Source organism: Camelus bactrianus, chromosome 5 (genome assembly GCF_048773025.1).
Source record: "Camelus bactrianus isolate YW-2024 breed Bactrian camel chromosome 5, ASM4877302v1, whole genome shotgun sequence".
Lineage (NCBI taxonomy): Eukaryota > Metazoa > Chordata > Mammalia > Artiodactyla > Camelidae > Camelus > Camelus bactrianus.
This window is the reverse complement of record NC_133543.1, coordinates 43,996,621-44,024,060: the sequence shown is the minus strand read 5'-3', so window position 1 is coordinate 44,024,060 and position 27,440 is coordinate 43,996,621. Positions and strand designations below refer to the sequence as shown.

General features: G+C 39.3%; 1 protein-coding gene and 1 long non-coding RNA gene across 7 annotated transcripts in view; one reads left to right on the top strand and one right to left on the bottom strand.

The window, feature by feature from the left end:
• LOC123613194 (uncharacterized) overlaps window positions 1–11,141 on the bottom strand; it is a 171,659-nt gene extending 160,518 nt beyond the window's left edge. For both annotated transcript variants that reach the window (XR_012507001.1, XR_006720531.2), the window contains exon 1: window positions 10,895–11,141. This is a non-coding gene — a long non-coding RNA (uncharacterized LOC123613194). The remainder of the gene's footprint in view (window positions 1–10,894) is intronic.
• Window positions 1–27,164, top strand: part of ITGB6 (integrin subunit beta 6) — a 115,998-nt gene extending 88,834 nt beyond the window's left edge. For 3 of the 5 annotated variants that reach the window (XR_006720524.2, XR_006720523.2, XR_012506855.1), the window contains exons 13-19: window positions 154–571; window positions 6,338–6,560; window positions 9,083–9,180; window positions 13,974–14,093; window positions 18,496–18,730; window positions 19,227–19,393; window positions 25,030–27,164. Coding sequence is in view for 2 of the 5 variants with exons in the window: in XM_010971366.3 (XP_010969668.1) it covers window positions 154–571; window positions 6,338–6,560; window positions 9,083–9,180; window positions 13,974–14,093; window positions 19,227–19,393; window positions 25,030–25,128 (1,125 nt within the window). In the remaining 3 variants the exon portion in view is untranslated. 5 annotated transcript variants of the gene reach the window in all.
• The last annotated feature ends 276 nt before the right edge of the window (window positions 27,165–27,440 follow it).

Below are 27,440 nucleotides of genomic sequence, written 5' to 3'. Positions count from 1 at the left end.
CTGCACTGAAGTTGGACTTCTTTCAAGAATTTCAAAAGCGATTTTCAAAGATTCTCTAATAGATGCTTTTGGCAAACCTGATCCCCACACAGCTTTGTTTCCTCCTAGGCATTTTGGTGGCTGGAAGAAGATAATTAGTATTTTCTTTTCCAGGCTTCATTCAGCGTGACCGTGAGTATACCAAACTGTGAGAGAAGAAGCAGGAACATTATCATAAAACCCGTGGGGCTGGGGGATGCCCTAGAAATACTTGTCAGTCCAGAATGCAGCTGTGACTGTCAGAAGGAAGTGGAAGTGAACAGCTCCAAATGCAACAGTGGGAATGGCTCCTTCCAGTGTGGGGTGTGTGTCTGCAACCCCGGCCACATGGGTCCTCGCTGCGAGTGCGGGGAGGACACTCTGAGCACAGACTCCTGCAAGGAGGCCCCGGAACATCCCTCGTGCAGCGGAAGAGGTGACTGCTACTGTGGGCAGTGCATCTGCCACTTGTCTCCCTATGGAAACATTTATGGGCCTTACTGCCAGTGTGACAATTTCTCCTGCGTGAGACACAAAGGGCTGCTCTGTGGAGGTAAGCTATGTCCAGATTCACCTTACACTGCGACTGTGCAGGTATCAAGGAGGGCTGTGCATCCTTTGTGCCTTCCACAACTACCTGGGCACAGTAGGTGCTCAATAAATGAGCTGATCAGCTGAGTGGGTTCACCTTTAGACCTAAGGTAACTAATCTTCTCTTGTATTTTTTCTGGCTCTGACATCCCCTAGAGGGGAGATCTCTGCCAACTGAACTTACATCTCTATTATTATTTTCCTAAGAGCAAGTAGGTAAAAGATGGAAATGCTTTGCCTTTGGTTATTACCCAGACTCCACAGAATTGCATGTAATCAGAACTCCATTATCTTCCAGACTTTTCTGGATCAGGCCCCTGGTATCTGATCCAACTCTTAAATGCCTATTACTTTGGAAAGATAAAAAGCTAGGCTGCTTAAGGAGCGTACCGCAAAGGACAAGGAACACAGAAATACCAGATGGACTTTCAGGAACTTCATTCATCCCATACATATTTATTAAACATCTGTTATATGACAGATACTAGGTTAGGTGCCAGGTATAATAAAGATGAATAAGGACATATATGAAGAAGGCTATGGAAAGGGTAGAAATGAAAAATCTCTTGAAATTTTTTGAAATTGGGAAAAATTTTAAACAGCAGAGAGATTTATGTTTTAATATCCTTTGCAAATATAAGATCACTATAGTTTAAGAATATATTACATATAAAGTGACTATTATAAAACCATCCTAAGAGATATAAATATATATTTAAGGACAGTCTAGTCAGACAAGAATTACAAATGTGTTAATATACTTTAAAATGATACAGATTTGTGTTACAGTTGAACTATTAACTGATGGCTGAAACCAAGACCTCATGTCTTCCTTTTTCACTATGTGTGAGCAGACAGCTTTTCAAAACAGAAAGCCATTATCTTTAGAGAAAACTAAGCAAGTTATGTTTTCAAACCACAGTGTCAGGAACATATAAAAGAGACTGATTTTCAGGGGAAAAGACCCGAGAAAGGAAGCCTCAAAGAATCCCAAGCTCTTTGAAAAGTCATTTGATTCCCTTAGAAGGGCACCTCCGTTTCATTGCTTCGCTGAAGCTGTTGCTGCCAATAGATTCCTCTGAGGCTGCCTTCTTTCTTCCCCCAAAGAGAGTAAAAGTTTAGGGTCTGTCCAGATTGAGACACATTTCTCTCCCCTTTCACTCAAAGGTGTATTTCCTTCTCGCATGGATGTGTTTCCAAACCACATTGCTCCTCTTTTCACAGGAGGCAGACAGGACAGTCTGAAACCAGAAGCCGTCACCAAGCCTTAGAAAACAGATATTCAGCAGAACCCCAGATTGCATTTCTAATAGAAATCTGTAATGAAATATGTGCTCAAGACATTGGCAGTTGCCTTTCAAAAAAAAAAAAATCCTAAGTGTAATCGAATACAAGATAGCAGCAATACCGACCCCACCTATGTTTTGCCCTTTAAATCTGAGGTCAGAGAGATCTAAGGCTGTGTAACCTGGTGGGCTGTGTTCAGCAACACAGCTCTTCTGGTTTCTTGATGGTCTTTCACTTTATTTTGTCTCATGAACGTGAAAGCATGAGCTCAAAAGGAGTTGCCTTGATCTGTGCGTTGCAGTTCAGATGGGCCTGACAATAGTGCCTCTCTTTGTATCAGATTCGGTGATTGCTAAAGAAATTCTATTTAGAAAGTACAATTATTTCTTCAGCTGGACTCAGAAAACTTCACCAATGCCCATTTCCTTCATACATTGGGGTATTTCCCGATCGTCAACCATGACTGTTTCTCAAAAGCTATTTTGTGTTTAGTAACATCTCAAAGGATGTTACTTTGTTATTAGTAACTTTCTCTTTTAAAGGGTATAATAAAAGTAGAGTCATTCAACAGAGAGTAATGGAGCACTCACTATGTGCCTGGCATTGTGCTTAGTAGGAGGATAAAATTGTATCTGGCTTTGTGAACACACTCTGTCGTTGCTGTTGTTTGCAACCAAGGCTGACTGTGCTACAGCATCACTTCTTGGGTAACTCTCACTTATTTTACAACTAATATACTCTGCAGTGTGCAGCTTCCCTGAAGGGCTATTGTCACCATGTTCTTTTCTTGCACCTCCTTCCATCCATCTATAAATGCTCACAGATACAGGGCTCCACTGATATTTTTCCCTTGCCCAAATTCCATGAGCCTTTTAAATTTTGACTGAAAATTCTAACAGGCAGATGGCATGACAGAAAAAACTTCCTGCCATTGTGCCCTTACAGTTATCAGTCAATGGCATTCCAGGAAGCTCTAGCCCTGTAAAAAGAGCCTGATCCATTTTTCTTGATCATTGGTTATCATCTTGCTTCTACATGAAGCCATTGTGAAAGTTTTGCTGTTGTTGTTGTTGTTGTTGTTTTTGTATGAACAGGTACTTCAGATAATTAGCTGTTTGTGGATATCAGTTAACAACTTTTGTGACCTGGTTGATGGTTCTGGAAAGCCCACACAGAAAGGAGGGTTTCTAAATTCTGAAAGGCACTCTTGGAAAGGTTTTCTAAAATTTCTTCCAAGTAATTCTTATGTGCAGTGATAGCAGTTGGGCATTTTCAAAGCCTCTGGACATGGACATTTCATTTGACAATATTTATACACCGTATGAATTTTTCAGAATAAACTTCAATATAAAAATCTCTCCTTATCATGAAAGTAAGTTTCCCCTTTTGTTGAAGAAGAAACAAAAAGCAATTGTAGTTTAGAGGATAGCTTACATAGAAAACTTAAATAAATGGTTTTGGCCTAAACCACCTAACTATTCTTAGCTTTGAATTAATTAGTTCAATTACAAATTAAACAGGTTATGAAATGCCATTGGAATATGTCTTAATGTGATGGATCTGATAAATTTCAACTCATCTTTCATTAGCGAAGTGTATGTCTTTTTAGTGTGTGTGTATGTGTGTGTGTGTTTGTGTGTGTGTGTGTGTATAAAATATGTACTAAATTACTGTACACACACACCAGGAGCAATCAGAATCCAACAATGTTATCTCCCTAAGGCTATCTTGTCGATCCATCCACACAGCTGGCCAGTCAGCTTTTAGGGAGTATCCACTTCGGGGAAAGAAACAGTGTTAAGGTAAAGTGGTAGACAGAAGGATGAATGAGACATGATCCTGAAGACAATTTGCAAAACAGATCCCACAGTTTAAAAGTATGAGGAACCCTTGTTCATTTAAAATGTCGATGAAGGCCAGGTCATGACAAAAAAGTAACCACTTACTAGACCTAAGTTTACAAGATAAAACCCAGAATCCTTTCTACAGTGAACATGGCAGCGTCTCCTACAAATGGAAACCTGTCTCACTTGTAATTTCTTTTACATCTGTTTGGTTTTCACTATAATTACAGGAGTTTTAATACTGGTGGGTAATTTTGCTTTTCAACTCTTCTTACTGGACAGTGTTTAGGAGTAATAGTAATAACTTACATTTACATACTGTTTATTCATGGGCCAGGCACTGTTCCAAACACTGTTCTACATTATTTCAGGTAATCTTCATAACAATCCTATGAAGTAGGCCCATTAATAATCCCTCCTTAACAATGAGGAAACCGAGGCACAGAAAGGTTGAGTAATTTCCCCAACTTCACCCAGCACAGAAGTACCGGGGCCAGGCTCCAAACCTGTACAGTCTGGCTCTATGTCTGGACACTCACACGCTACATAGTAACCCACCACCATTTCCACGTGCCTTTGGAATGTTGCCGAAAAAGCAAAACTTGCGAGGCAATGCCCGGTGCACATTTCTCTTCCAGAAGAAAAGTATCAGTTACGAAATTTGTAAGTAAGTGTTGTTTGTTTGGAACATCAAATGCCAATTTAGGATCCTGTGTATGACAGACACCCCAAAAATATTATGGAAGAACACAGAAGCCCATTTTCTGAAACCCTCTATTTAGCATTTTACAGTATTTCATACACTAGTATGTAGCCAGCTCTTCAGGACCCCTCCTACACTGTCTTATCCATAAGGACCCCTGTCTCTGATTATATTTTAATGCTGATGCTCTCCAGGGATTTTCTCACTCTGCTTTCCCTAGGTGATCCGAGCCCCAGCAGCTTCAGCTGCCACCTATCCCTCATGAATTCCAAAACCCAAACTCCAGGTCCATATATCATATTCAACCACCCACAGGTCCCTCAAACTCAACAGAACCAAAAATGAACACATCGTCTTCCCCACTCCAAGCTGCACTCTCTGTGCCAGGCACTGGGGATAAAGCACAGCATGAGTTACTTCCATTTCAGAGCAGCAGAAAGCTGCACCATCCAGCCCATAGCCCAGTCTGGTCACCTGGGGAGGATCCTATCCTCTCTCTTCCCCTCCCCTGCCACCCTGGGGCACTCACACCCTGGCACCCCCTGCCCTGAATTTCATCCCCTTCCCTCTCCATTCCCACTGATGCTGTTCATGGCCTCATATCTTCTTGCCTCTACTGCTGGGACAATCTCTTAACTGATTTTTCTGTCTCTGGTTTGTGTATATATATATATTTTTTGTTGAAGTTGTGTCAACTTCTGGTATACAGCATAATGCTTCAGTCATACATGAAAATACATATATTCATTTTCATATTCTTTTTCACCATAAGTTACTACAAGATATTGAATATAGTTCCCTGTGCTATACAGTATGAACTTGTTTATCTATTTTATATATATTAGTTAGTATCTGCAAATCTCGAACTCCCAGTTTATCCCTTCCCACCCCAGTTTTCTTACTGTTTTATATCTTTGCTTTCAAAACATTGTATTACTGTATGCCTCTCTCATAACTGGAGAAACTGCATATCAGCCTGTCATCACAAATAAGTGGGTTTTTTAAAAAAAAATAGTATGTATACGACTATAATACTGTATGCCATAAAAATTTTATAACAATTCACTCATTAGTGTATAGGCTAGGCTATTGTCAAGCAATCATCTTGCTTCTTCATTATCAATGCATGAATAGTTCGTTCTACCTGTAAATACATATGAATTTCTTTTTCACACTATCTTTTCCTTTTTGATGTGTAGTGTAGGGAATAGGTATAACATCTGCAGTATTTTGCATCATATAAGGCAATACTGATATGTACTGACAGACGATTCATCTTGTAAACAGATGACATAATCTTACAGTATTGATAAATACAATACAGTACTGTAAGTGTATTTTCTTTTCCTTATGGTTTTCTTAATAATAATTTCTCTGGCTCAGTTTATTGTAAGTATACAGTACATAATACATATAACATACAAAATATGTGTTAATTGATTATATTATCAGTAAGGCTTCCAGTCAACCGTAAGCCATGAACAGTTAAGTTTTGGGGAATCAAAAGTTATTCTCAGATTTTGGACTTTGGGGGTGGGAGTGAGACCCCTGAATTGTTCAAGGGTCAACTGTGTGTACACACACATAATCTCACACACACACACACCAAGTAGCTATTATTGGCTTCTGGATGATCTCATTTCATCCAGTTATAAATTCTGTTTGATGTAACATCAGGTAATCAATCTGGTCTTCATTTGAGACCGGATGAATACATCTACACAGCTAGCAAAATATGTTCCATAAAATGTATCTACACTACCCCCCCCCCGACTCACTTTCTTCTCATTTTTTTCTTCAATTTCTTTGACGGTGTTTAAGGCTAAGAGATTAGGTGGCCCCCAAGATCTGGAAGTGGTTTTAGCCCTGAGAAACCCAGAGCTTTGTTTTGCAGGTAACGGCGACTGTGACTGTGGTGAGTGCGTGTGCAGGAGCGGCTGGACAGGCGAGCACTGTAACTGCACAACCAGCACGGACCCGTGCATCTCTGAAGACGGGGCACTCTGCAGCGGGCGAGGGGACTGTGTGTGCGGCAGGTGTGTGTGCACCAACCCTGGAGCCTCAGGACCGACCTGCGAACGCTGTCCCACCTGCGGCGATCCCTGTAATTCTAAACGGTAATGTCTCCTCTTTCTTCAGTCCTTTTTGTCTGTAGGTTTCATGATGATCCAAGTTATAATGACATTTTCATAAGCTCAGACCTCAGATTGCTTTTCCTGGCTTTAGTCTCCAAGCATCCATCAAAACACACAAACCCGCAAGGCCCCTGTGATCGGCGGCCCGGAACAGCAGTCTCCCACTTGCCTGTCAGTGCTGATTATCCAGGACCACAATGTCACATTTCTGCTAAAGCCTAGCATGAGGAAGCTGAGCTGATGTCCCACACTGATAACATCAGATAGCCTCTCCTGTACAAAACCAGCCACATATCAGGAATGCCCTGGGGGTAGACTGACGACACTCACATTCAGTGCTTTCTAAAGGGAAACAGACAAGCTTCATTCTTATCTAGAAGTTTGTAGCCTGACCTGACTGATTCATTTCTATCTATAAACTCACAAAGGCAAAGAGGCAGAAGGATGATCTTGGCCTTCAATTCCTTGTGTCTTCTTTACCACTCATGCTCTTTGGCACCTTTCTTTGGTTGTTATTCTACACAGCAATTGTGAATTCCACTTTCTTTTATACAGTGTGAACAACAACAACAACAAAACCACCACATTTTTAAATTTTCCAGTTAAAAAAACTTTCTTTGGTTAGCAGCTAACTTCTTAATGGCAGCAGGGCAACATCTGTAGATGAAGTGAAGCAAATCTCCAAATTGGCTGTTCTGACACTGCAGGTATACTGTGTTATGCAGCCAACGTGCTTAAGCAGTTTATATTCTTGTTAACTCTAGTACCCCAAATGGTGACATTGGCATTTCCAATGTAAGCAAAGTGAGAAAATCAGTATTATCGATATTCACTCAGTGGCTACTCACTATTCAGGTGTCAAAACTTCTCTCTCACTCTGCCCAGACACATGCCAAGAGAAACGTGGGCACAGGGTTAGACTTACTTGAGTAGAATTTAATGTGAAATGCCCTTTCAAGGTATTCTACTGTTTTTCTATTCTATCTTCTCTGTGAACATGATTCAATCTTAAATCTGGTTTATAAGACATGAAATTAATAGTCAGAGTAGTTTGAATTTGAAGAATCAGGTAGAGTGATTTCCTTGGTGTTTGTTAATTCTGAGATGAGTCCATTCTTCCATTTATTTATTTATGCACTTATTTATCAAATAAGTTTTAAGTATGTGCCATAGGCCAGAGGTCAGATTAGGCCATGGGCATGCAGTACTGACTGAGGCAGTTATAGATAGTGTCTGCTGCCACAGGTGCTGAGCATCTACTGGGAAAGACAGACATTTTAAAAGTGACTGTAATGATATCTGGGCTGACAGTGAAAATAGGGGATAGAGAGGGTGCTGTGGAACTCTATGGCAAGTGATAAGGCTACCAGATAGCTTGGACAGCCATCAATGGGGTGCACAAAGGGGAAGAGGTCTTAAGGGCTTCCACAATCTCCAGCAGCCCCCTGCAAAGCCACTCCAAGTAAATAGACAGCCTAGAAAAACGCAGTGTGCTTTCACTTCCAGATAAGACTTCTATCCCCACTCCCACATAGAGTGTTGCCCCTAAGCCCTTCTTACAGAGAAGTTCAGAGGCTTCCACTCCAAGGGAACTAACTGATAAGACTTAGAGAAGGCTTAGTTTAGGAAGTGTGGTTCCCGCTGAGATTTGATGAGGCATGGGTTAGGGTGGGAAACGTTTCTGGCACTTAGAAGAGTGTATCTTTCCTTGGCCAGGGGAAGAGAGAGGCAGCATGATGTGTGCCCACAGCAAAAAACTTTTGCTGTTTTGGGTTATTCCAAATACAATCTGTTTGTAAAGTGATTTTCAGCACAGGATTAACTCAGTGTCTAAATGTACTTTGCTGTATAGACATCATTAGAGTAGCTTAATTCCTTGGCTGTGTTCTTAGAAATACACTTTTCTCTAAGTAGCAATCTTTTATTAAAAAGCCGGCATTAATGAGGATCCAGGTTGTAATCATTAGCTTTTGAAAATACCCTTATCAAGGCTTGGACTCATTCAAAAGAGTTACAGAGAAGTGAATCTTTAAAATACTCATTCATGACATATACGAATTCTTGGAATTCTTGTTAAAATACAGATCATTTCTGTTAAGAAATTCATACTTTGTCTAATCTCTAGTCATATTTTAGCAGCTTAAACCCTTCCCAGGAAAATGTATAATGGAAATAAATCTAAGTCAAATACTAAAATATTTGAGATTTTTGTTGTTGGGAATTTTTTTTAAACTAACCAGTCAGAAATAATCATTATAGATGAATGAGGATAGTAACTATTACCAAGGCTGGCTCAGGGAACATTGATTACTGAGTGGAATTTAGAATACAGCATTTCCACTTGGACGTCACCCAACCATCTTTCTGAAAGTAACAAAACACAACATCCTCTCTCAGACACTCCTGGAGACGGAACCACAGTAGCAGCATTAAAGCAATATCCGAGCTACATAGCTATTTTCCACCAACGCAAACTGATCAACTCTGTTGAATAATGTTCACAGGAGCTGCATTGAATGCCACTTGTCTGCGGATGGCCAGACCCGAGAAGAATGTGTTGACAAATGCAAACTAGCTGGCGTGACCATCAATGAAGAAGAAGGTGCTACTTATCTTAAATTGCTTTTTTTCTCTTTGCGTAGTTTTGGAGAGGCAGAAATTGTGGAGGGCTTTTCAGGAGTTCAGCCTCATTTGTACCAGGGCATTAGTTCACTCACATTCCTTTTTAAGAGTAAATGCATTCCAGAAGGCTAAAGACTTGATGGTTTGGGATATAAGCAATTTAAAGTCATGACTATTCTATTTGACTTCAGCTCTGTTGGCAAGTTCATCTCTGCTTACCACGTGCAATTGGAGAGAACTCCAGAATGCTCTATTTTTTTGAGTTAAAAGAGAAGAAAATTGAAGAAATAGCTAAATGTTAACCCCCAAGCTGAAATAGTCCTCTATCATCTGATTGCCTTATTTCAAGATAGGACAAAGTGAGGTGCAACACAGGTTTTCTGACACCAGGCAGTGTCTGGTTAGGGGCCATTTTCCCTCTCTTCCCCTTCTCATGCTTTACTCCCAACTTTTCAGACATGGGTGTTACATGATCATCCTTAATTCTCTGCTGCCTCAGCCCCAAATGACAAGAAGGGCCTGTTACCTTTAACTGGCTTTCACCTGCCATTTTTGAGGTGAATACCTTAAAATCAGATTCTTTCTAATGGCAAAATGTTATCTCAAATATTTAAGTAGATTTTATTTTAGCTGGGGAGGCATTAAAAAAATAATTTGTGAACTTTGAAACAAAGCAGATGACTGATTCCTCCCAAAGGGACCATCTGGGGGGATGTGTTTATCCATCATCACAAAATCTGCATTATCCAGCTGCTAAGGTAGGGACATTGCTCTGCACACCTTAGAGATGCGGCCTCGATGCATCTCAGGCAGAGAGGAATAATCAAAATAATAATTTATGACACTCTAGGATATGTACCTTGAATAGATGAAATTAGAATACAGAAATTAATCCATTTCCAAAATGGAATAAGCTAGTGATCTTTATATTGTTTTGAAAATGACCTACATTGTTTCAAAATTGAGGTTTCTGACTGCACAGTTAAATAACCCTTTATAGAGGGGCAGTATTAGTGCTCATAAAACCAGTCGCCTGTACTTCTCTGCTGCCTAAAGATAAATATGCCAAATAGCTGTAAATTGGATGAGGTGGTGTGTACCTTACACAAATATTGAAGGTAAGATGCAGCAAAAACACAGAGAAAAACGGCATTGGTGGACTGTCCACATTAGTAACTAGTACAAAGTCTCAGCATAGCCTTCTGGCTTCATTTCTCAGCAAACAGTTGGGATATTTACCATGTGTTTGGAAGAAATGACTAAAAATTGCAGAAAATGCTCTGCAAATTACTAGAACTGAATTGACTAGCAGCATGGGAAATCTAATGTGCCAAGGGGAAAAAAGAAGTAAACTTCAGAACCATGTAAATCATAAACAGGGAATTACTATATTTAAACACACAGTTTTCTGATATAGATTATCATAAGTGCTTGGATTTGAAAGGAAGGCTAGGTTCTCAAGTGGCATTTAAAGTATCTGCATTATTCTTTTTCGGTAATTGACTAAATTATCTTCAAAATAGAGGAATACAACTATTTCTAACTCAGAAATTGAACGTAATAATTGGATTACTAACACCATTTAAAGCACTCATCTTGATGAATTTGAGAGAAAAAAAATTTTGTCAGCCTGTGCATTAAAAAGTCATTTTTCTAACGGGAGCTTTTTATAAGTTCTATTTCAAGTTACTCACCCAGTTGTGTTATTGATCATGTCATCTTGAAAGCATCACAACACACTTGCTCTTCCATGGGGTCTTTTGTCAACCCATCCGTCCCCTAACAAAGACATGGAGAAAAAGATAAAATAAGCATAAACTTCATAATCTGAATAAATTCTTCCTCAGCTGTGCTGTGGTGACTTGGGTGAGCATTTCTAAAGACATGTGGTTTAACTTTACTCATTCCATCTTACTGAAAGAGAAGTTTTTAATTTACCTCAACATTCATGTACTCAGAGCATTGCTCCTCACAGTGTCTTCCAAGGAACCCTAGTCCTGAAAGTGTTAAGTGGACAGGAGCACCCGTGGTCATATACATTTTGAAAATGGGAAACTAAGCTTATCGTTTTCTTTGCAAGACTCAGAGTTGTTTTGCACATTAAATGTGAACCTTAAATGCGTAAAAATGTGCACTGTGAATTTTCAAAAGAGGCAAAGGGAGGAATTAGAGTAAGGAGGAATTCCCAAACTTATTTGACCACAGAACCCTTTTTTTTCCCCTTGGGAAACTGTTTTCTCTGAGAACTAAGGGGCTTCAAAGGGGAGGTTTTAAATTCATGGTTATCTTGATTCAATGGTGCAGACAGTTTACATTTTCGACATCTTTCCTGGACCCCAACCTGTCCACCTCCATCCTCACATTTCTTCCTTTTCTAAGTATGATTTCATGGACTGCCTGAGATCTCATTTTCATTGTCTTATTCTAGAACAGCACTGCTGACACTCATAAAAGTGGGTAAAAAAGAAAAGTCCATTTCTAATGAACAACAGAAGAAGACCTTAGCAGCTAATTATGCAAATCTCTAGCCCAAGCTGGACCCTTTCACTGCACATCCAGTAATACCATTTTAATACCCAAACACTACAAAACAGGCTAAATCTAGAGTCATAACAGTCATGAAAAGGAGTGGCGAAGTAATTAAAGCAAGAAGGGAGTCATGACTCAAAGGTCATATTAGCAGTTCCATTAAAACTTAAAAAAATCCTGGCCAAGGAAATTAAGCCTCCCTGTGCTTCCGTGTAGCTGTTTAAGAGAAAATAAAACACACAGGATTAATATTACTGAAAGGAGTATTATAAGCTGTCTACATATTTTCTACCTGAGAATAAAATGTTCCATGAAGTAAGTTTGAGAAGAACAGTGGGTGTGCACTGTCATGGCAGAGAGGGGGAGGGAAGGAAATAAACACTCCAACAAGAAAAAGAGACTTCCTGAGACCCCGAATCCCAGCTCATGGGAGTGGTTTGGTAGGAGCATGTGTGGTGAAGGTCATCTAAAAGTGGGCAAAGGATGAATTATACATGCAGAGCTGTTGCTCTCAAACACGTGGAATCACAAATTTCACAAATCAAGGGTTGCCCCTGGGTTCCCCAACCTCTTCATCAAAATCACTTTATTAAAAATAACATTCACAATTCACTGAAATACAAGCTCCTGTCCAAATCACTGACTTCTTAGATCAGAAGAGCCAGGGCTGGGTCTCTGGAATGCATAATTTCAAAACTTCTAGGTGATATAGATGATCGTAAACTTTTGGGAATGACCAGATGAGAATAATTTGTAATTAGATGTCATATGCTTGTGTAAACAGATGCTTCTAATGGATTCAAAAACAGTTTGCTCCCTTAAATTTATCCTCTGAAATCTTATTAATAATGCTAAATGTTTTACTAGTCCCCATTGTCATAGACAATACAGGCATAGTTCTTATGAACTCTGGCATGGGGTGTTTATCGTACAAATTAGATGTAAAAAACAGCTTAATATTTCTGTCTTTCTATGGCTATGGCATTGTTTAACCAAAAATAGACTATTATTTAATTTTTCTTTGTTAGAATCAGAGAACACATGTAGATTCTGTTTTATTAAAACCTTTTTGGGTTTAAGCTAATGAGAAAGTTTCCATCTAGCAAGACTATGTCCAAGGTTATATGGGATGGGCCCAGTTTTAACATTCTGACGACTAATATTGGATCATATGTCTCAAAATTTTAGGATAAAAGCAAATGGTCATTCTGTTTACAGGTTTCTGAAAAAGTGTAATGGTATCATTAAAATGTCTCCAACTTAGAAGATAGGAGAAGATTAAGCAAGTGGTTTTTTTTTAATTAGAAAAATGCTACATAATTTTGGCATAGATGCCAGACCATTAAAATGTCTGACAAATAGTATTAACATCTTAGATGGACCATTTTACTATATTATCAGTTTCTGTCATGAAATTCATTTTCTGCTTCTCGAAGGAGCTCAAAAATTTTTTTCTATTTAGAAAAGATTTGAGAAAAACCAATTTTTGGGGGGGGAGGTAATTAGGTTTTTATTTATTTTTTTTAATAGAGGTCCTGGAGATTGAACCCAGGACCTTGCATGTGCTAGGCAAGTACTCTACCACTGAGCTATAACCTCCCTGCCCCCTGAATTTGTTTCAAGTTGAGAAAAGGGCTATACTGAATAGTAGGCAAACTGTCATTCTGGTCTCCTTTTATTCTGGGGTTTACCTTTATCCTTCTGGTCCCTGAGCTACATAACACTTCAATCTTCATTTCCTCATATTAATTTATATTTATTGTTGTGACAATACATGGCCAGCAATCTTGACTATATCATTGTGGGGGAGGCCTCTTTAGCAATACTGGTGTCAGTGGAGACGGTATAGTCTCTTTCTGAAATGTAATCTAGGCTTCCTCCCAGATGCTCTCGGCCAAGGAGAGCTTATAGCTTCCTCATTACCATAATCAGGGCCATTCTGTTCCCAAGACAGCTAAGCGTACCTGCCCTGAAATACTTTCACTCTCTTGAAATCCTGCTCTCATCAGATTGATGGGTGCATTAGATGGTCAGTCCTGATTGACCACACCTGGAACTTTTCTTCTGGAACATGAGTAGAAACTAAAACCTCAGTGGGTGGGGAAAATCCTATGTCTTTTCTATTCCTGTTCTGCAGGGTTGAAAATTCCTATTTGCATAATAAAACTCAATACTACTTTGCCTTAAAAAAAAAATCTCTTTTGGCATCTCATTTAACCTAATGAATGACTCCTTTATCTACAGATTTCTCAAAGGATAGTTCTGTTTCCTGTTCTCTGCAAGGAGAAAATGAATGTCTTATTACATTCCTAATAACTACAGATAACGAAGGGAAAACCATCATTCACAGCATCAATGAGAAAGGTGGGTGACATGCCTTCCATTGTAAGAGATGCTACACAGGAGAGGAGAAAACACCTTACCAGCTCACCAGGAAAGATATTTCCAAATTTTTGATGGAGTGCTTCTACTTTTTCAATGATTGAAAGGTATCTGTTGAAAGGTTTGAGATGTTCCAATGTCTCTTATTAAGACCAGATAACGAGATTAAGTGTATTTGTACGAATCCCTGAAAGCTGACTGATTGATGAATTGTAGAAAGGTGGACCAATTAAATGCAATGTAAGTAAAAGGTATATTTTTAGGAAAGGCTAGCAGGGAGGAGGAGCATAAGTCTAAGAGAATGAGTTTTGAGTCAGGCAAATCTGGGCTCAAGACCTGCTCCACCACTTAATTGACATTCTGGCAGATACTTGCCTCTGTGAGTCTCTATTTCCTCATCAGTAATATGGGGAAAATAACAGTATTTTCTTTTATGGGTCAATTCAAGGATTAAATGAAATAATGCATGTAAAACATGTACCAGTTCATATCTTGCCCAGTGGGTCATTAAGTGCTAATGCTCAGTCAGAAAAGATGTGAAGTGGCAAGGAAGGAAGGAAGTGATCTCTAAAGGAAGTCAGAACCCATCACTTCTGTGGGTTTTCCTCTCTACCAACTCAGGGAGTTGGCTTGGGACTTGGGAAGCCCTCAAATAAAAATTCCATCTTCGGTGAAGGGGAGAGAGAAGCTTGTATCAGAAAAGAATATGGTGGGAAAAGTACTTCTGCTGAGAAATTCTTAAATTTTAGTGAGTGTCACCTGGGGAGCCTGTTACATTGCTTGCATCCTGAGTCAGCAAGCTGGGTGTGTGGCCCAGGACTCTCTGCCTTGTAACATTTCTCCAGGCGACTCTGGTACAGATGGCTTCCAGACCTCCTCTGAGTGACTCTGCCCTAATAGCCCTGGCTGCCTTCTTAGATATTCACTGGTGCTTCACCTTTTCCATCTTCAATTAATGATGTGTCCCTAAGCCTTTCTGGCAGAAATGACAGCTGCATTAAATCGGACCTCTCCAGACTTTGTCAGCAATCGCCTCCTTCCCTCAAAAGCTTGGCACCCAAGTTCTCCCCTAGACAATAGAAGCAGGGGCAGGCTAGAAGGCAGATGGATTTTTGTTGTGTGTGCTGGCTTATCAGTGGGCTGACAAAAGATGAAGTCCTGAATTGGAAGCCAAGGGACCAAACTGCCATCACTTAAGAGTGTGAAAAGCAATACCAAAATTACTGAAAAGTAAGTTTAAGACATTATAAACCAACCAAGAAAACATGGCTAGAAAAATATCCCATTGCAGTCCTGAGGGTCAGGAGAGGTAGAGGTCAGCACAATGCAAGATGCAAGGGCACAGTGGTGACCTTGCAGCTCAGCTGGGCCGGGGGCACCTGAAGACTCTTGAAAATCTGTAAATCAACTTCTTCTTTCTTTAAATCTTTAAATCAACTTTGAAATCCGTATATAAAGGGCATTGCAGGGGCCATTTGTTAAAGAAAGTTAAGGTGAATCCTGCTATACGGAAAAGACACTTCATAGTACAAAAGAACTGCCTCCTCATTATCTGTTTTATAAAGTCAAATTCTTCAGCTCCACTGCCACCCTCTATTTGTGACCACGACAGTGGCTTCAGCACGTCCTCCTGAAATCAAAGCCATTCCTTATAATAGCGATTCCACTGGAAAAGCAAGTTCCAAACAAAAATGAACTTCCAGAAGAGGGTCTGTTTTTAATTCAGGGGCTTTTGTATCTAGTTGGTTTGATTTTGACTTTTTTTTCCTTGTGAAATGTATCTTTGGCTGTTAAATGCCTCCTCATTACTGAACAGCTGGGTTTTTCCTCTTTTATCCGTCCGCACAATAGGAGTGGCACAGCAACATGCCATCTTCCTGAGAGCCCTCAGGTGCTCCGATGTCTTTTTGTTAAGGTTCTTTATTCTCCCTATGCTTTTGTAGCAGGGAAAAGTCAGGGGGAATTACCTCCCTGAGGCTTAACAGGAGTCACCTGACAGCTTCAAGGATGCTTCTTTCCTGATGAACGTTCGAGTTCCTAGACAGGCCCGGAGATTCCAGGGGCCCTGAGGGCAGAACCCGTCCCCAGGAGTCTGCAGTCCCCTCTCACAGCTCTAAGGCCAGAGAATCCCAGGGCAGCCGGTTGCAGGCAAGGGGGGAAAAGAAGCAAAATGAGAAGGGAGGATTTGAGGGATTTCCAGGGTTCTCCAAACAAATAGAAAAAGAAACCAAGTGAAGAGTCACCATCAGACAAAAGTCATCATGTGTGGATGTAGGGAGAGCTTCACTCATCTTTTTTCCGGAGAAGCTTTCGAGGATAAGAGCCACGTTCATGAGAGCCACAGTCAATGAATGATAGTTGGGGAGCCCTCCTGGCAGGGATGTGGGTGTAAATGTTACACCCACAGGTTCCAAATTGGAGGTTCCAGGCCCTTGAGGTCTTGAGGATAGAAGAGGGAGAAGGGTGCATTGTTGTAATGATAAGAAGAAGAAAATAGCAGCTCTCATTTATTGAGCCCTTACTAATAACATATACCAGGTGTTATTCTATGTGTTTTACATGAGTTGATGCATTGAATACCCTCAACAACCATAGAAAGCAGGCATTGCTATTATTTCCATTTTACAGGTAAGGAAATTGGGAAGTTAATAATTTGCTAGGTCCTGCAGCAGTTAAGTACCAGCACTGGTTGGGGACTCCGGCCGGCTGGCCTGGAGCCCATGCTCTTAGCTACTGTGCTACACTGCCTCCCACTGGCTGTACAATCACCATAAATATCTGAATCCCCAAAATATGTCAGATCAGCATTCTCTGAGAGAAATGTTATGCAAACCACGTATGTAATTCAAAATGTTCTAGTAACCACATTAGAGAGTATAAAAGAAATTAATGTTAATAACATGTTTTATTTAATCTGTCATATCCAAAATATTGTTATTTCAACATATAATCAACACAAAAATGATCAGTGAGATGTTTTACTTTTGTTTCCACGTCAAGTCTTCAAAATCACTGTGTGTTTTATACTTAGCACAAAACCTAAAACCGAAAAGTCACATTTCTAGTGACTACTGAGCAGTAGCCACGTGTAGCAGAGCTATCAGACTGGCAGCATTTTTAACTCAGAACCTTAGAATTAGGTGCAGTACCGACCAGGACTCAATAGGCAACCCTGGATGGCACACATGGTAGAGAAAGCCCTTTTCTCCCACCCAAAAACATGTCATCAGTCTGAGCATCTCCAGAAATACTAAAGAGAATATGGAAAGTGGACATTTCTATTGTGTAATACCTGCTCTGGAGCTTGGGCCAAAATCCTTTGTTAAGATTATGTTTAATTCCAAATGACTCTTAAGTTCTTTAAATAATTACCTCTGCCAGGCCATGCCTGTTTCTCCTTTATTTATCCCCTCCTGGAGAGCCCTCCTAATTCATGTTCTGGCTGCAAGGTCTCAGCAAGCTTCATCTTGCTTTGAGCATGAATGTTCTATGCCCCACCCCAGACATCTCAGAGTTAAAGATGGAGTCAGGATATGTTCTCATTGATATGGGCCTGCCACTTTCTGTGCAAGAGCATTGCTAACCTATTAGAAGCAGCCATGGTTCATTTGCTATGCTAGAAACAGTCTTTTAGATCTTCATACTGTAGTAGCTATTTCATTAGCTCCTTTACTTATTTCTGTGTAATCTCCTTACATGATTTTTTGGCCAAAGAACAAAAGTATGTGAGGCCAGGCATCATGCTGTTAAGGGGGTCATTAGTCCCGCTCAAATTCAGATCAGCTATAGATCTTACCTTGAAAGCAGCGTGACTAGTCCTGTGTGTATAACTCTCCTTATTAAATATCTAAAAGCAATAAGAGTTAGGATAAACTAAACATGATTCATTTCCTCCCCAGATACCATGGATTTGCCTCACTTCTTGCAGAGGGAGGCAGATATTTAATGATAATTTTTATGTGGGATTTTTTTTCCCATGAAAGCAAGGGGAGAGCTTAATTATAATGTTTCATTAAGAAATGTATCATCTCCCAGGCATATTGCAAAGATTATTAGTCATTCTGCTGTCAATGAGGGAAGGTACTGTATAATTTCAGAATTACATTAATGTCATCAATAGAATCAAAGTAACATTTCATAGAATGTTCGTGTTGAAAGGACTACACAGAACACCCAAGTTCCCAAACTTCCCTGAAAATAAGAATCACTTGGGATACTTTTAATAATAAAAAATCTGTGGCTCCATCCAAGACCTCTTGAATCAGGATCTCAGGGGAAGAGTCTGGGAATTTTGGGGGTGGGTTTAATAAGCATGAGCACCTGGATTAATTTTATCATCAGGGAAGTTAAGGGAACACTAAAGTCCCACAGCTTTGTTTTACAGACGAAGGTACTGGGGCTCAGAGAGGGAAGAGGGACTTAATGGATTTCAGACAGCTACTGTCCTTCAGAGTGGAGCTGAACCCACCTCTCCTGACCCCAGTCCAGAAATTTTCCAGGACACCAGGGCACTGCATTGGAGTTAAAAAAAAAAAAAAACAAAAAAACAAAAAAACTGAAAGCCACGATTGTCTTCTACATTTTAAAAAGGAAGCAGCAAGTAGTAAACTTTCCAAGAGGTAGGTTTTAGGTTTTACATAATTTTGAAAATAGACGGTTCATGTTTCAAGAAAATCCATGAACAAGTAATTGTGTGTGTGTGTGTGTGTGTGTGTGTGTGTGTACACATTCCTTTTCTACTTCATTATATACCCAGAAGAGACCACCTTTAGTGATTGAACTATAGTCTTTTTCATGGTCCTTTAAATATTCCATGTGTATTAACTGTCACTCTTTTGGAGTCTAATTCTTTTTGAGTCAGCCATTTAAGTGTATAGCCATTTGCTTTGAAGCCATTTAAGTGTATAGCCATTTGCTTTATCTTTTGTTCTACTTTGAAGGAATAAGGCTATCCTTCAACAAGTAACTCATTTTTTTTTTAATTCAGCAAAAGAAAAGATGTTTCCATTTTCCCTGTACGTGAGAAAAAATATGGTTGGAAAATTTAATGAGAAATGTTTTCTCTACATTGGAACACTATTGTACCATCTTCTTAATATAATTTTGTTTCCACAGATTGTCCAAAACCTCCGAATATTCCCATGATCATGTTAGGGGTTTCACTGGCTATTCTTCTCATTGGGGTTGTCCTACTGTGCATTTGGAAGCTGCTGGTGTCATTTCATGATCGGAAAGAAGTTGCCAAATTTGAAGCAGAAAGGTCAAAGGCCAAGTGGCAAACGGTATGTGCCCACTTAGGGGCTACTCCTTGTCCTTTGGAAGGGATGGGGTGTCAGCCTTCTTCTGCTCCAAGAGAGAGTTAAAATGTCATGTTCTTTCTCTGTTCCTTTCACTACATCCCCAACAGCTGATTTCTGTTCTGCTTTGGGAATAAAGGAAACTTTGTTCTTTATCTGGGACCCAGACAGCCCTCATAGCATACATTTGTCTCCGTGCAGTGAAGATTTCCCCTACTCTGAAGAGTCTCATGAAACTCCTCATATAGCTACCTAGGGACATCAATGTTATACATTTTATTCCTCACCACCAGGAGGACTCTGCCAGAATCACTTGATAAAGCATTGGTGCTGTATCTGAACATTCCATACATCGGTTGTTATAGCTAATGGAATAAGGTTCCTAAGTAGTATGACCGCTCATGCCAATTTCCATGGAAATACTCATTACCCATAATAGGTTACACAGTAAAGTCGAGAAGACTTTTTAAATACCATCCAGTTAATTTTTCTGAATAACATGAATTTTAAACAGCTACCTGAAAAGAACCCCAAAAGTATCAACTGCTAAATATATGTACTCAATAGATGTAATTTATGTCTCCTCTTCACACCAGGCAAACACAAAACAGGACTCCAATTTTCTGTGTTTCTTTTCCACAGGAGAGATAATTACATTTCTAGAGGCCCACAGAAACAATTTCATGGTTTTAATTTCATCTCTCTCTCTCCCTCTAATGCTGTGTCCGCCTATCTAATAGCAATTATCTTACATTGCTGATTCTAAAAACAGTGATATCACCGGAGAAAATACAGGCAAACACAATGCGCCTCTGGGTTCATCTCCCCCAAATAAATTGATGTTAACACTTTTTTCTCTAAGTCTATAATGATATCTTCAATATCTAAAGCAAACAGAATGTTCTGTTTTGGATAAATTTATCTTGATAAGGGATGTTTATATCTTATGCAGTTATTTTGAAATAACCATATATATCTGGTGCAGGGCAATGGACGAGGAAAATTTTTATCTATTTTATCTTTCCATTAAAAATGCCTTTAAACACGACAACCAGATGCAATGTATAGACCTTGTTCTGATCCTGATTTGAACAATCTAACTATAAATTATATATATATATATATATCTTTGGACAACTGGAAAAAGTTAATATAGACTGGATATGAGAATGATAGCAAGGGATTATGGTTATTTAAGTTAGGTTTGAAAATGACTTGAGGTTTTGCTAGTAGAAAATTATAATTATAGTTTGAAGTGAAAGGAAGCAAAGGCTGGGTTTGATTGGAAATAATTCAGCCAAAAGAGAGAGAGAAGGATAGTTGAAGCAAGTGTGGCTAAGATCTTGCTAACTGTTGAATCTGGGTGATGGGTCTGTATACCCAAAGGTTCGTTATATGGCTTTCCTCTTCTTTTGTGTATGTATGGATTTTTCCTAATTAAACAAAACCCTTAGGAAAGTAAAATGAGGATTTGTAATGAGGATCTAATTTACCCATCCCTAAACAGGTAAAATGTAACCTGACAGGTTAGTTCAGAGACTTAGAACCTAGGCTAAAGGAGGCCAAAGTGTTGAGTTAACTTCACCTGATCTGCTGGTCATAGATGTTTTTAACTCTCACCAACTGTAAAGAAAATGCCTGGCAATGGTCAGAAGGCAACCAGGCAAAAGAATGTGTTTAAGATGGCACAAAACACAACAGCAGCCAGTAAACTGAACAACCACCAGTCCCGTGAGATAGTCTTGATATTGCCATTACGAACGTAAGAAAACTGAAGCTCAGAGAGGTTGAGACTTCCCAACAGTTGGTCCATTGTGGAGATGTAATCCTAATTGCAGCTCTTCCCCAAGCACAGCCTTGACCCTCCCAGAAATAATAAGCAGGTGTTCCACAAACAGGCACTTGGGCAATTATGTGATGTGTATCTACTAACCAGCACATTTTAATGTTCTCCTACAAAGGCATGAATACTGACAAATGATTAATATCTTTAAAATAACATTTTAATTAACAATTAATTTCCCCCAAACATGAATCATTTTCCCTCAGGATGTAGAACATGACTGAAATACAAATGCTAAATTTTTGCTGTCTCTTCATCGAAAATGGAACAAAAATATGCATTAAACAGATAAAAGCATAAATGAAAAATATTATTCCCTGTTAAATTGAGTTTCTTTGAATAACAAATGTTTGATGTCGTTGACTAGATAATGACTAGGTAATAATATTCACTTGGATGCAAAAGAAGTTTAATTCAAATAATTCAATTCAAATTTCACTAATATGTCCTATTGGAAAAAAAGATGTTGCTCAGTGCGTCCATTTTGGGGTCCTCAATTTGATTTTGTTTTTATCTAAAGTTTATTTCTTCTTGAAGAACTAAATTTGGTCTTCAAAACCCAAGGGATTTCCAGGGACAGTAGTTGGATCTTCTGACCCATAGGCCCTCATTGGCCTCTAAAGGTGACAGAGCTCAGGATGAGAAAGAGCTTTGTTTTTGCCACCTGAAACATTTCATCATAGCCATAAAAAAAAAAAAGATTACTTTTTATTACACTTTTAGAAATAACCGCCCCCCCATTCATATTCTTTATGAAAACACAACGGGAAGATATTTAAATTCATTTTTGATTAGACATTTTTCCTAGGATGACAAGTCATTAACTTGAGGCAAAAGATGTTCAGTGTGACATTTGTTGCAGTCCAGGATTGATTTTGTACTGTGCTAAGCAAATCAGGTCTGCGTTTGACAGTTAGGCAATCTTTAAGGGAGCTGTGGGTCATGACAGAGAGCTTTCTTATTACCACGTTTTCAAACTCTAAAAATGTAACACTGCATTTATAAAATCCACAGCCTAAATTAGCATCCCCCCAGACTTCTGGGGGAATCAGCCTGGTCACCCCAGATGCTTGAGGGAAACGTGACCTCGTCTAAAGAGTGAAAGAGTGCAGATTCATCCGAAATGGAGCCAGGCTCAAGCCTGCGTCTCTGCTGGAAATCCCACGGAGGGAGACTGGCACCTGCGTGGCCCTAGAGGAGGCAATACTGGTCATTGCCATACTTTCTCCTGCCAGCAAATTCCCATTTGAGCTCATTCTCCTGAGTTCTGATCATCAGCTGAGGACAGGAAACACTACTGTCCCCCAGCGATATGTACTTGGTCTTTCTCTACCTTTATGATTCCATCTTACCCTCCTACTATGGCAGGGTCTGCTTCATCCATCACCCCGTATTAGCATGCCCAGGCCATATAACTAGCTTTGCAAGAGACTCCCCCAAATATTGTAGACGAGAATAAATGAAATTGCTTCAAAACTCAGAATGAAAACCATACCATCAAAGTTAAACAGTCAACTAAATATCTGCAAAATACCATTGTGTATTCAGCCAACTGCAACTGAAGTCACCTCTTTCATATTGCATATAAATTATATTTAGTGTGGGATGTAGGGTATTGGACATGATATGTGATGGGGGCCACAAAAGAGTTCCTACTCCTACCAAGATCTGCACTGGCCCTGCTCACAGCCTGTTCTTGCTTTCAGAGTGTCTTTTCTGTTCCCTAAGGCTCGCTTTTCCTCCAGGACCATGCCCCTACCCATCATTCCCCATCTACACATCTTATTTTTTCCATCTGTCCTCTTCAACTGAGTCCCTTATTCTTCTGTAATCAACTCAAACTCAATAGCTTGCAATCTCTTAAACTTAATAGAATTCCACACTTGATTTTTGTTTGCAAATGAGACTCCACTTGCATCTAAGACCACATCAGCCTGCCCTACACTCTCCAAATCTCAAGTTCGTATGGCAGTAGGACTAAATAAGGACTGGAGGACCCTCGTAATTATCCAGGCTGACCTCAGGAGTAGAAGCAATATGGTGACTTGATCTTCACTCATCATCCACCACCAAGGAATCTCTTCTCCACTTGCCCTCATTACTGAGATAGCATCTCTCTTCAAAGGCACATGGACAAAGGTAACATGTTACTCAGTCAGAGGTCAGGCCACTGGCTCTGGGCAGCATAGAAACAGATGCAGGTGTGATTCTTCCTCACAATGAAGACACTGCAGCAAATCCATGGGCAACAAGTGCTAAAGACCAGGGAATGGTTTTCAGTTCTATTTAGGTCTTCTGAAAGCTGAGGGACATGTACTGAGAAAGCAAATATAGTTGTGTTTTTCAAAGCTATGCCTAGAAATTGCTACCATCTTTACAATTTATGGGATAAGGAGACCAAAGTGTAATATTCAGTAATTTGAAGGGTCAGAGGTGGTACACATACTCAGAAATTGGCCTGAAAGTGTTGAAAGTCTCAAAGCCTTGGGGGAAAATAACTTTAGTACCCTCTCCAGGACCAAAAAGAAAAGGAAGTTCCCAATGTGAGAAGAGTTATAAATAAGTACTAATAAGAAGAGGCAGCATTTATTGAGCACTTATTATGTGGCAGGCACCTGCTGAAGTACGTTACCTCGCAGACCGGGTGGGCACTTTGGTAGTCCCTCTTACAGATACAAGGCTTGGAATTGCTTAAGTAAAGTTACATGGTGGAGCAGTTTGGAACCTAAGCTGTCTGATGTCAAAGCCTGTGTGGTCAGCCTTGGAAAATGGGAGGGAAGAAACTACTAACCCAGACATCTTGTGCCTGCCTAAAACAATGAAACCAAAGGAGAGAAATTGGAGGATCGGGCTTGGCATTTCTTCAAACACTAGAGGGTTTCTGCCACTTCTGGTCCTGGTGAGGGCACCTGGAAACACATCTACAGCCCAAAGAGCACAACTGAATTATCCAGGTACTTGCACACAACCTTTTTACTACCCCAAGTTCAAAGCCATCTGGCCCGACCTGCCTTGGGACCCGTTCTCCTTACATGAGCCCAGCGTCCCACACACCAGTCTCTTGTGACTCTCTGCTTCCCACACCGTGATTCCCTAGTAAGCAAAAGCTACCTAATTCTTTTACTATTCAGAGCAGGTGTTTGCTGCCTCGGGATCTTTCCCTGCTTCTCCTAAGCAACTAGTTGTCCTTCTGAATTTTGATCTCTTTTTAGCAAGATTATTTGTGTCCTTGTTTGATGCCTCTCACCAGAAACACATTTTTAAAGGCAGGTACTATGTTGTTCATTTTGGTATACTTCTACCAGTTCACTTTTCCCATTTTTTACTTTTTTACTTGACATTTCACTTTTGGGTCACCTATTGGTTCATTCTGTTCATTCAGTAAATTCTGAGTGCCTACTGTGGGCTGGCAGAACTGTGTTCAGCTCTGGTAAAACAACAGTAAACAAAACAGCCAAAGTCTTGTTTTTCAGCCAGGATTTAGGGCATGTCCAAAAATCCATGATTTTGTGCATTTCCAAAAGGGATAAGACTTCTTAGAATACACTTATGGAACTGGTTCTGCATAATAAAAAATTAAAATAAAGATGCATACATTTTAAAATGCTTAAAGTATGACTTATCAAATTGACCAAAAGTTTTCAAATGGCTTCCAAGACTGAGCTGGACTCTCTTGTTTCAATTTGCAATGTACAATGAAATTATTTAGATATATTAAAACTGTGTAATTCCAAAATATACATATTTTAATTGGAACCTTTTTTTTTTTTTTTTTTAGGGAACCAATCCACTGTACAGAGGCTCCACCAGTACCTTTAAGAATGTAACCTATAAACACAGGGAAAAACAAAAGGTGGACCTTTCCACGGATGGATAGAACTACTTTATGCATGGAAAAAGTCTGTTTCACTGATACAAAATGTTAATGCACTATTTAATTTTTCTTCTTTGTTGCTTCAAAATGAGGTTGGTTTAAGCTAATAATAGGTCATTCAGAGATCAGTCATTCTCTGTGTGAAGGTTAGTGATGATGTTGGCAGGTTCAAAATAATCAAGAAGAGAAATATCCTTAGCAAAGGGGTGACTTTGGGGATCATTTCAGGAACACTAACTCTATTACATTAATACCTCAAAAATCATCAAAATGATTCATGCGGGCCTGATTTGCATTTGAAAAATGTTTGAAATTAGAATCTCATTTGTTGCAGGCATACAGCTACCTAAAGTCTCTGTCTGCAAAGTCACAAAGTCCATATGCTCACGTTATATATGCACACTTGCCAATTAATTCTAAACTTTTAGTAAAACTGTCCTTTCCTAAAGGAGGATTTTTTTAAAAAACCTATGAAAAATGAGATGCTGAATTTTACATTGGCTCAAGGATGCAATTCTAAAGATGTCCCACATGTAAGAATAAAAATTAAGAGTTAATAATTTCTGTGGATTTGAATGTACCTGAAAGTCAGGTACACAGACATGTATTTTATTTGTTTTCCAGAAGAAGAAGAAGTAATTTATAAATTAGGAAGTCACCAGTGGGAAAAAAAAATAACAAGCTTAGCATTTAGATTATTTTTAACTATCTGAAAAGTAAACTTCTGTACTCAGTTTCCCTGAGTTTTTAGGCTATTACTTCTTAAGTATTTCTCAATCCATTTTCCTCAGTTTCACAATTGTCTAAACCCTGTAAATGTCATATGAAAGTTTTAATTTCCTGTTAAAAAATTACTTTAAATGGCTAGATAGTTTACTCAAAAAGAGCTCCAATAATACAAAACGATCATGGGTTAAACAGAATAAAAATTTTTAATAGTTTTAAATAAAACACTCATGAGAGGACACAGGTATGTCATGACCTTTTAAAAATCTATATTCTTATCCCATTTGCATAACCGAGCTTGCACATCTCAGTTGCATATGGTGAATATCTTACTTTAAAAAGTAAGACTTTACTTAAAAAATACATGTGGCTAATTAGCGATCCGTAGGTTGATTGACGAGATGAACTCTTTCTTGTAATTAATACTGCTTTGCAAAGCACTTTCATCTAACTTGATCCTCATAAGGAAACTAAGCCTCAGAGAGTGGGTAGAGCTGGTGCAGAATCAAGACCTCCTGGCTCCAAGCCATTGCTTCTCTCCACCATATGAGACTGACTCTTGACAACGAAATGGTAGAAAGATTTTGCTAGTGAAGTGATAACTTGCATTTATTTGAAAATATAGTGACTAAGCAAATAGCACTTAAACCACTGAAATATAGGTGAGGTCTTGTACTTTTGTGCAACGTTCATTACCTTTGAGTAAACTGTAAACTGAAGCCTTTTACTAGGTGAGTAGTTCATTAGGTAATGGCGGCTTCATGTTTATCCACCGAACTGGCACCGAGTAATCTATTTTAAGTCTCTTCAGTTCTTATCAGATAGCTCAGTACACATTGGATCACTTGGAGGCTTTTTTTTTTTTCAGGTTTCTAAATATCTCAGGTAAATTAGACACTTGGGGAGTATACAGTCATTCTAAAAGAATTGCTAAACAATCACTTTGGAAACCTGAAGGGCTGATGTACCCACTGCATTCCTGACCGAAGCCCAGGGTCGGTGGGAAATCTTGAGCAACAAGGAAGTTGCATTACCAATAACACAACAGTGGTGTTCACCTCTACATGTGACATTTTTGTATTATTACTGGAATGGGGTTTTAGAATATATAAATTTCCTTTGTGTGTATATTGGGGAAGGTAGAAAAGAATACTGTTTTGACCCAAGGCTGGACCTTAAAAAGGTCAAAACATTAACAGTAGTACTTCTGTTCACTGAAGAGTTATGTTACATGAAGCTAAAATGGGTTTTTTGTAAGTTGTTTTATTGTATTTTGTGTTGACATAAATAAACATGGTAATTTAAACAATGAACCTTAGATGAATGATAATTCTTTTTATTTGCCTGGTACAAAACCCTCTTCTTGGATTTCTGGATCCCTGGGTGACCTGTTCTGACTGCCAGTCTAGAGCCAAGAAGAGCAGAAAGAGGCAGTCACCAAAAGCAGGAGTCAGCAGGGCGTGGGATCTCATTTGCTGCATATTTACTATACTGACATCACGAGGTTTTAAAACAGGCCTGGACTTTACCCTACATTCTATAAAATCAAGTTCTTTAGGGTAAGTGTGTTGGGCTGGATTGTGATTCTC